Raw genomic sequence first — 10,918 nt, forward strand, 5'->3', positions numbered from 1 at the left:
GGGTGAAATATTTTGAAACCCGAATCCGAACCGAATTATTCGGGTTTTTCATTTGTTAAATCGTGACCGACCGTAGGGTGAATTCGGAGCCGCCCGTGGACCTTCGGTTCGGGCGGGTTCAGTCGGGTGGGTCGGTTGATCCGGGTCACTGGACACCCCTAACTTCACATATATAAGTTCTTGTGTTGTGAAAAGGGTAAGGACAAGGTAATCAAGTCTTCAAGAGAGAGATTCACACACATATATACTTATATGAGGAAACAAAAGTTTCTCTCTAAACTATTTTGGAAAGAAATCCTTCAAACTCCTTATATATTTTTATATTGCGTGTAAATTTTGAAAATCTAACAGTTAAATTGCATATTATTATTATATCCTTCAAGTTTGAAAATTTCAAGAAGATCAAAGATCAATTTCTATGTCATCAAAGAAATGTTAAAATTTCAAGTTTTTATGATTTAAAATTGTATATAAAAAAATAAGTTTATTGATCGAATAATAAATAACATCCAATTTGAATGAAATTTGATATATATATATATATATATATTAAGAACATAAGAAACATAAAATTTAACAGCTGGATTTTCAAAATTTATACCCAAAAAAAGGAATATATGAGAAATTTGAAGAGTTTCTCTCTAAATTAATTTGGAGAGAAATTTTGTTCTATATTAGGTTAGAGTAGAATTCTATCTCAGATCAACAAGAATGGAAAAATACAAGCGAATTGTCAACCTTCTATATTTTTAGGGGCAGGTATCTCTTGGCGATTAATTGAAGGTGTATTATATATGTATGGATCACGTTAGAGGAGATTGTCTTCTCACTTTGCAAGTCAATTTTATGGGGAAAAACTGCAAACTAACATCATTCTCCGAACAATTTAGTCAGTTAGCAACGTTTCCAAACTATTTAGAAAACTAACATAGGATCTAGATGAAGTTATTCCAGGTGGGGAAAAGCAAAGAAAAACCAACAAAAGGATGTGGAGAGGAAAAGCAAATACAGAGAGAAAAAGCAAAGAAAAACCAGCAAAGAAGGATACAAAGAGGAAAAGCAAAGAAAAATGTAGCAACATGTACGCTTCTTCTTTACTCCTCCTTGATTGAGAAATAAACATCTTCAAACATTTAAGCTCAACATAAAGGAAGATTAATGGAGAGGCATCAAAATCCAGCAATGCATGCTTCGTCTTAACACTCGCGGTCAATTTTTGATTTAGTTCTATTGAGAAAATTTGGGGCTTTTGTGACAACGAAACTAGAAAAACAATAAAACCAAACCCAAGCCGTGATCAAAACTACCGTGGGGTTGTGTTTAATTTGGGTGCGGAGAATGGGTTTTTTTTTTTGTTTTTTTTTTTGGGTTTGGGTTTCTGAGAAATGAATTTGGTTCTTCTTCTTCTTTGGTTAGATCTTGATCTTCCTTCTTCTTCTTTACTCCTTGTTCTTCACTATGTTCTTCACCCCTTCACTTTGTTCTTCACCCTGTACGCTTCCTCATTTTGTTCTTATAGTTCTATGGAACTTGAGTTCTAGAGACTCAATTTTCACATTGGAACTAGAGTGTGTAAGGCTCGATTTTTATCTTGAACTCGAGTCTCTTAGATTCGAGATGTTAGTTTCCTAAATAGTTTCGAAAATCTGCTAACTAATGAAATTGCTCCTAAAATGGTGTTAAATGGCAAAAAAAAAAAAGTCCCAATTTTATGAATGAAATATTTGATTTTAAATGTATAGTATAAGTATAACATCAATAGATTTTACTAACTAATCAATCTATTCCTTACTTATTTGTTATACAAGTTTCACCGTTATTAAAAAAAAGAAAAAGAAAAAGAAAAAAAAGAGGAGGGTTATAATACAAGTTAATTTCAATCCTCCTTCTTGGCCCAAAGGGTTAAGAGATTTTAACCTAGTGTAATTTAAATTGGCTGGTTGCCCCAAGGGTTCAACTAACTCGATCCTATTAATACAGTGAAAAATTTGACTCCATTTCTTGAAATTTCCAACTTTCGTGGCAATTAGCAACATAAATAGATCAAGCTACTTTGAAGGTTTTTTTTTTTTTTTGTTTTTAATAACTTTTTTATTTTTATTATTTTTATTATTTTTTTAAAATGATAACTACACCAGAGAATTAAAAGATTAAATTTTTTTTTTTTTTTTTTTTTGGGTTTGGGTTTCTGAGAAATGAGTTTGGTTCTTCTTCTTCTTTGGTTAGATCTTGATCTTCCTTCTTCTTCTTCTTCTTTACTCCTTGTTCTTCACTATGTTCTTCACCCCTTCACTTTGTTCTTCACCCTGTACGCTTCCTCATTTTGTTCTTACAGTTCTATGGAACTTGAGTTCTAGAGACTCAATTTTCACATTGGAATTAAAGTGTGTAAGGCTCGATTTTTATCCTGAACTCGAGTCTCTTAGATTCGAGATGTTAGTTTCCTAAATAGTTTCGAAAATCTGCTAACTAATGAAATTGCTCCTAAAATGGTGTTAAATGGCAAAAAAAAAAAGTCCCAAATTTATGAATGAAATATTTGATTTTAAATGTATAGTATAAGTATAACATCAATAGATTTTATTTGTTATACAAGTTTCACCGTTATTAAAAAAAGAAAAAGAAAAAAAGAGGAGGGTTATAATACAAGTTAATTTCAATCCTCCTTCTTGGCCCAAAGGGTTAAGAGATTTTAACCTAGTGTAATTTAAATTGGCTGGTTGCCCCAAGGGTTCAACTAACTCGATCCTATTAATACAGTGAAAAATTTGACTCCATTTCTTGAAATTTCCAACTTTCGTGGCAATTAGCAACATAAATTGATCAAGCTACTTTGAAGTTTTTTTTTTTTCAATAACTTTTATTATTATTATTATTATTATTTTTTTTAAAATGATAACTACACCAGAGAATTAAAAGATTAAAGTTTGTTTGGTTGGGAGGATAACAAAATGAAGATTGTATAATTTCTCTAAAGCGATAGGATTGTGGTTGGGAGGATAACAAAATGAAGATTGTATAATTTCTCTAAAGCGATAGGATTGAAAATGTAAATATAATGAAAAAGTTGACCGATACAAAATATTTTGCTTTTCTCGTGTGTGTGTGTGTGTAGAGTTTTTATTTTTATTTTTTGAAGACTTAAACTTAAACTATAACACAAATATCTATTTATAAGAATGAAATATATATGTGAACATGTGATGTTGGTTAAAGAAAAAAAAGAAAAAGAAATACATGATGTGGTTTTCCCTACATATAAAGAAACTATCATGCATGCAGAAACAGGGAGCAACGGATTGAGTTGATTTGAATAAACACCATATAAGAGAAAACTTTCATTTTCATCCTTTTGCACCCAACCAAAAGGACCAGAAGTATGCATTTGAAATTTTTTTTTTTTTTCTGATTTAATGAAAAAAATAAAAATAAAACGCTAATATTAGAAAAGAAACAAGTTTGGGACAATAAAATAGTCAAAAGAATCAAGTTAAATGTTTACGTATCAAAGCACTATTTCATTACTCTCTCTCTCTCTCTCAATAATAAAAAAAAGTAAGGTAGAAACTGACCTGTCAGCCTATGCTAGGCCTGTGAAGGAAATTAAGTGCAGCGTGGGCTATGCCTATGCATTCTTATCAACTGATGCATCGTAGTCCAAACAAAGTCCAAACTTCGAAAGCTCCAAAATCGTTTCCTGTTGCTTGTCAACTTTTATTGTGATTCTTCTCACTCCTTTATAACTCTCCCTGAAGGGTTTTCTATGTTGAGGGCATCGAAAGTTTTTTTTTTTTTGGGTGGAAAGGGCATGGAAAGTTGGAACTTATTAAGAACATTCAACCTAACATGTTTGGAGTAAAAATGAAACTTTGGTCAGGTCATAATCACTCTACCAATTACCAATTTTTTTTTTTTTTTTTTTTTTTTTTTTTTTTTTTTTTTTTTTTTTTTTTTTTTTTTTTTTTTAAATTTATAAGAGTGCTTATGCATATACATGTTTGTAAAAATGCCAAAAAGGGATTTTGTTTATTTATTTAATATTTTTTTCCTCTATGCATAATGTTTCCTTTCCTTAGTTATTTAATAGGCCATTGTAATGTTTTTTCCTTTCCTTAGCTATACTTTGCCATGCTTGGCTGGGCTTTGTATTTGAGCCTGAGGATAATGTCTTAAATCTTACGAAAAAGAAAGAAAATCATGTCTAATATTCTATGTTAATGATTTACTCATGTTCTTAGTGTTTTTAGAGAAATATCCTTTATCGGTCCAAAGGTCTACACGTGGAAACTATCATGATGACTATTATGATTATCATCATCATAGTTTCCACATGTAAACCTTTGAAAATGATAATAAATAGTCAAAATAAAAACTTATGGAACCTTGGTATGAAAGTAGTAATAATTCTAGAGACTTACAACATCTTTCTTCCATAAAAAAAATAGAAATAAGCTGTCCTAACTCCTAACAGACGTAGTAATTCAGCAAATAAAAAAAAAGGCCAATTTGCACTGCCAAGCTGCCCGCCCAACTCCATGCCTATTTTGCAACCGAGCAGAGCAGTAGTGCTATGCAGTGCAGTACTGTCCCACTTTCATAACATAACCTCACTTGCCCTCTTCACTACAACAAATATGACTTTTTTCAAGGGTCAAAACCCTTGAAAAAGGTATTAAAAAACCTTGAGAAAAATTATTTTAAAAGTCCAATTGAGTCTTGATAACCTTCAAAACTTATATCGTCGAAAAGAAAATTTTGAAAGCTTTCGTGGTCCTCAAAACAAGTGCTCTATCTTATTTTGAGGGCCAAGAGACCCTTAAATATATGAGACAGTGAGAGATCTCAGAGAGAGCTTGTGATATATGAGAGACTGAGAGTTTTTTTTTTTTTTTTAAAGGAAGGTTGGGTATTTTATTTAGTTTTTTACCTTTTTTTTTAGCTTCAGGCTATTGTATAGCATATTCTTTTGTTTTTTTAAATATTTTTTTGAAATTTTTTTCAAGGGTTGAAATTTTTTTTTTGGGTATTTTTATTAGGGGTTGTGAATTTAAGAGGATTTACATTTTAGTGACAAAATTAACCACTTTTTTATATATTTATTTCAAGAGTTGTGTTAATTATTTTGAAGATCCTTAATAAATCTAGTAATAGTCATACTTTAGTGTATATTTGGACAAATTTTAGTAACCCTTGAGAAAAAAAGGATAGAAACAGCTCATGTTGTTTGTAGTGCTTGTCTTTTCTTCTCTGTTTCAGAGAACGGTTAAGAGAGAACAAGCAAGCAAGAGATAAAAACCCTATTTTGTCTTTTATGCATTTACACGCACTCTCTCTTTTGCATGGACAACGTATAATGGAAACAACCACCCCCCACCCCCCCCAACCAAAAACCCAACAGGGCCAACACCTTCCAAACCCTAAGCCAGAAAAAATAAAAAGTCCTTTTACCCTAACTGATCCCCCCACAACCTTAACCATTTCTTCAACTACTCTTTAACCATATCTCTAGGATCCTATTACATTAATAATGACACTTTTAATGAATAGCAATACTTAATGTCTGATAACTGAATCATAAAGGGTCCAAAGCACAGAGTAGCATTAAGAGCAACCCTACTTTCCCTACCTTTCGCTTTCATTATCAAGCCCTTCAATTACACCTCTGTCACATTTTATTATTGTCATTACCATTATTACTTTGATCTTGGAAAACTGTGCTGGATCTTGGGTCCCTTCTGCTACATACAACTTCCTTAGCTTTTCCTTTAACACAAAGGAAGAAATACCTCAGATTTCTTACTTTGCTTCTGATTTTCCTTCTTTAACTTTCTTCCTTCAACATGTGTTTGGATCTTTCTCACTCATTTATGTCTGGGTTTTCTAAAGTATTCTAAAGGGCCCATATATGTTGGACTGATTGAGTTCTATGTTATATTGTTCTTCTGGGTCTTTCTTATCCTATATTTCACATCATGAACTGTATGACTCCAAAAATATCCCACTTTGTTTCTATGGATAAAAAGTGAAAGGCCCTTGTTATAGAATTGCTAGAATGGTCGTTTAAATTGAAGCCAAACCCACTTTGTTTCTATGGATAAAAAGTGAAAGGCCCTTGTTATAGAATTGCTAGAATGGTCGTTTAAATTGAAGCCAAGCTTCTTCCTTTAAGGTTTCCCTTGCTTTCTTCTGCATAAGTATCCATGAAGAGCTTCATTACTACCAGTAATGCTATTTTTGCTGTCTTCATCTTCTGTTTGGTTGCATGGTGCTGTGGACATGAAGACATTGACGTAGCTCCAATGGAGAAAACAGAAAAGGAAGCTCTTTACTCTGCTGTACAGGGCTTTGTGGGTAATTGGTGGAATGGCTCTGGTCTATATCCAGATCCTTGTGGCTGGACTCCTCTACAGGTACTATTCTATAGACTTATCTATTTCATGTCACTTCATATACCCTTTTTTTTTTTTTGGGTGAAAAACTTCATATAAGAATCATTTCCTTCTCTTGTACTTTGAATATAATATTTATAATGATCACTTCAGCTGTTCATTCAAAAGTTTATCTATATTTTTCTGTACGCTATTACTCTAGGATACCGATCAAAATGGTATTCTTGTTGTGTCATAAAAATATATGATTTTCTTTGACATTAAAGTGTAACTAGCATGGGGTAACATCCACCATTCTTTGTTGAAAACACTAAAAGAGTGATCATTGATTTCTTTTGGTACCACACCAAAAAAAAACCATTATAGACACATAAAAAGCTCATCATGGTGGCTATCATTATTATTGTTGTCATCGTTATCATCATTATAACTAGCACACTTTTTTCAATTATATAATTGCACTTTGGGATGATTAGTAAGCTTTCGCAAATAAGACATGGAATTTTGAAAACTTTAAAAATGATTTCACAGATACACTTCAATCATTTGCCATCTGATTACTCATCGTTAGTTGGGGGACATGTCTTTGGCCTACAAACTCATTGAGAAGTGAGAACTTATCATCATTCAGTACGAAAGCTAAAAATGGAACTTGGAATTGGAAGGTTTTAAAGCCTTTTAGTTTTCGACTTACATCCTAAAGCTAAATTTTAGTGAATTTTTTTCTCACAAAATGACAAACTTTGAGGCTCGGGATTATTTTTCACAACAATCTTATGCATTCTTCTTTACCAAATAAATAAATATATAATCATATGCATTCTTTACTGCCCCGTACAGAAAACAGTTACCATGCACAAGGTGAATGGTGATAATAGTTCATTAGCCATCATGACTACATCATTGTAGCCATTACCATTCAACCGTAAGGTCAATTTTGATGTGGTATATTTTAGATACGTGTAATTGCAGTCTCAGGCTTCACAATTTTGTTTGATACATTTTCTTATATTCTTCTACAGGGGGTTTCTTGTGATTTGTTTGATGGGCTTTGGTATGTTACTACCTTGAATATTGGTCCCATTCATGACAACTCTCTTGGTTGTGCCAAAAATTTGGAATTCAGAACACAAGTGTTTGAGCTTAAGCACCTCAAAACTCTTTCATTCTTCAATTGCTTTGTTTCACCCAAGAGGCATCCCATTGCCATTCCATCCAATAGCTGGGACAAACTTGGTGGCAGCTTAGAATCATTAGAGTTTAGATCAAACCCTGGTCTCATTGGAAAAATTCCTGTCAGCTTTGGTTCCCTTGTGAAGCTCAAATCATTAGTGCTACTAGAAAATGGATTAACTGGCAATATACCAACAAATATTGGCAACTTGATCAACTTGAAGCGTCTAGTTCTTGCTGGGAACCGATTTGTTGGTTGGATTCCTGATAGTTTTGGTGGGTTGAATGAGCTACTAATATATGATTTAAGTAGGAATACACTATCTGGGCCTTTGCCATTGACTCTTGGAGGGTTGACCTCACTTTTGAAGCTTGACTTGAGCAACAATCAATTGGAAGGGATGCTTCCAAGTGAGATGAGTAACTTGAAGAATCTGACCCTTTTGGACCTTAGAAACAACAAAATTTCAGGTGGGTTGACCAAGTCATTTCAAGGAATGTGTTCCTTAGAAGAGTTGGTCTTGTCTAACAACCCAATAGGTGGAGACCTAATGAGCCTAGAGTGGCATAACTTACATAACTTGGTCATTTTGGACCTCTCCAATATTGGGTTGACAGGGGAGATTCCTGAATCCATGTCAAAATTAAAGAGATTGAGATTTTTGGGTCTCAGTGACAACAACCTCACAGGAAAGCTGTCTCCAAAGCTAGCTACTCTACCTTGTGTTAGTGCACTCTACCTAAATGCGAACAATCTGACTGGAGAACTTAATTTTCCTGATGATTTTTATAGGGAAGTGGGACGGCGGTTTCGGGCTTGGAACAACCCAAACCTTTGTTACCCGGTTGGGTTAGTGTCAGCTAGCCATGTTCCATATGGGGTAAAACCATGCCAGCAACAGGTCACATTGCTTGAACACGGCTTAAGAACCAAGTTGGCTAATGGGAACATGAATCAAAATTCCCAATTTGTGGCCTCTTTGGGGTTTACAAGCTATGGTTTTGGTGCTGGGATTTGGTGGGTTTCTCTAGTAGAGATGTTGATAGGTTTATTCTTAAATTGTTTCCTATAGTTGTGTCTTAATTGACAGAATTCTTAACTAGAAGATTACCTTTTAGAAGTAAGTATGTAACAGCAATTACATTTTTCTTCCTCGTCCTCTCTTCTAACTCTTTTCTGCAATACCAATGTTTATGGCTATTCATAGTTATGAAAATGTGAATTGCATTATGAATTGATATATTATTCTGTGAAGGAAAAAGAAGAAGAAGGGAGATTTCAATACTTAGGGTATGTTTGGTACACTGAATGTGGATTACAATAGGAATGATAATTTTTATTATTGAGAATAAAATATGATGTAATGGAATAACTAAACATATTCATTAGTTTGATTGTGAATTGTAACTTTAAAATAAAACTTATGATCTATTTTAGGAAATATTTCATTCATATAATTATATTTTTTTATAAAATAATAAATTTTAAATTTTGGAGAGATGAGTTATTTTTTGATGATTTTTTATTTGCATAATTGTTAGGTGGATATGAAAAGTTTATTTATTTAGGAATATATTAATGTTAGAAATTATTACATCTAATAAGGAATAGTTATTACAATTCTTTTAGAGATGAGTAGTTATTCCCCATTTTAAAGAATAGCTATTCAAAAAGAATAACTATTCCCTGTAATAAAAATATGAGAAATGCTAACGAGTACCCTTAGGGTACTCATTAATAATCTATTTAAAGAAAGTTTTTATGGAAAATGAAAAAGAAGTAATTAATATTTTGACAGTTTTTTTCATTCCCCATAAAAGTGGTATAAAAACTTTTTAAAAATAGATTATTAATAAGTACCTTAAGAGCACTCGTTAGCATGATCCTAAAAATATAACCAAACTATTGAATAGTTAAACCATAAGAATAACTGTTATATTACAGTCTCTGTTACAGTTTACCAAATGTGCCCTTAAAGTAGACAATTTAAATTTTCTTTACCACTTTATATTTTACCAATAAAAACTTGCCATTTATATACCTACTTAATTATATTCTACCATTATGTCTTTTCCTAATCTTACTTTATATAATGTATAATTCATATTAAGATGCATCACACCAAAAAATGACAAGACATACAATATATTTATCTTTATTTTCATTATCCACATTAACTTGTCCAAAATAGAATAAACTGCCTAAATTTAGGAAAAAAAAAAAGGAATAAATTATTTAAAAACTAGTATACAGAAGGACAAAAATTGAACTAATCTCTTAAATTTTGTAATCATAAACTAAATAGCTCAATATAGAAAGTGTAGAATTTCAAATATGGAGAACATAAAATAATAATATTGGAATGGAAAAAAAAATTTATTGTGCTATATGTATAATACACTTTATGCCTAATTCGAGTTTTTATGACAAAGAAAAATACATATAATTAATCCTAAATAGATTGTTGAAGAGTCATAATCAGCCTCAAAATTTTGTGATTAAGATTGTGTTACTATATTGTTGGCTTCTTGTAGTTTTATACTAATATAATTTTATGAATTAGACGCACACTTTGGGAGCAATAAAATGGTAAGTTGGACACTCTCACACGATCACAGAAGCTAGATTCATGAAATTATCATAATCAGTCAAATTCAATAACTTGAAGAAAAAAGGAAAGGGGAAAAAAAAAAAACCCTTTTTATATTCGATTGTATGACCCATCTTCCCATTAATAATTTTAAGAATTAGGTGAGAATGAGATCAAGGTTGAAGAAGACTCACCAATGCACCAACCTGCAGTCAAGAATTTAAGATAAGGTATTCTTTTCTGTACCAGATGAATCTTCCTAGTTTCTCCCTTTGTACATTTGCCAAATGCCAACCTGTTCGCTTATAGACAAGATGATTTGCCCCTTGTCATGAACAGAAAATTTGGCAATGTAACATTGCTTATTAATAATAATTGGAATCATGTCCAAGTGACCTTTGTTGGACTAAATACTTTTTTTTAAAGAAATAATTATAATATACTATTAACTTTGGTGTTCAAACTTTTTGCTAAATTAAGTACTTTAATATATAACATTTACATTTTCTTGATAAATCTTTTAATAACTTCTCCAAGGACAGTTTGCTATTGTAAGTCTAGAACTCTTATTTACGAGTTTCCAAATAGCAAAGTAGTAATATTAGATGCGTAGAATTTTTCACAATTCTTTATAAGACAATAAATTCTTTATAAAATATCACTTTTATATAAATTAATCAATATAGAACTCTCTTGTTAATGGGTACCCCTTATTATTATGCACGACAAATTACCTCAATTATAGTGAAAAAAAAATAAAGATAA

The 10,918-nt window shown here is 31.8% G+C and overlaps 1 protein-coding gene across 1 annotated transcript; it reads left to right on the forward strand.

Annotated features, from left to right (window-relative positions):
- The first annotated feature begins 6,112 nt into the window (after nucleotides 1-6,112).
- LOC112027280 (piriformospora indica-insensitive protein 2) lies at nucleotides 6,113-8,635 on the forward strand. The gene is made up of 2 exons (XM_024059953.2): nucleotides 6,113-6,410; nucleotides 7,412-8,635. Exons 1-2 carry the CDS (start codon nucleotides 6,201-6,203, stop codon nucleotides 8,633-8,635), a joined length of 1,434 nt encoding a protein of 477 aa, XP_023915721.1. The 5' UTR covers nucleotides 6,113-6,200.
- Nucleotides 8,636-10,918: the final 2,283 nt, after the last annotated feature.

Source organism: Quercus suber, unplaced genomic scaffold (genome assembly GCF_002906115.3).
Source record: "Quercus suber isolate HL8 unplaced genomic scaffold, Cork oak 2.0 scaffold_19, whole genome shotgun sequence".
NCBI classification, from domain to species: domain Eukaryota; kingdom Viridiplantae; phylum Streptophyta; class Magnoliopsida; order Fagales; family Fagaceae; genus Quercus; species Quercus suber.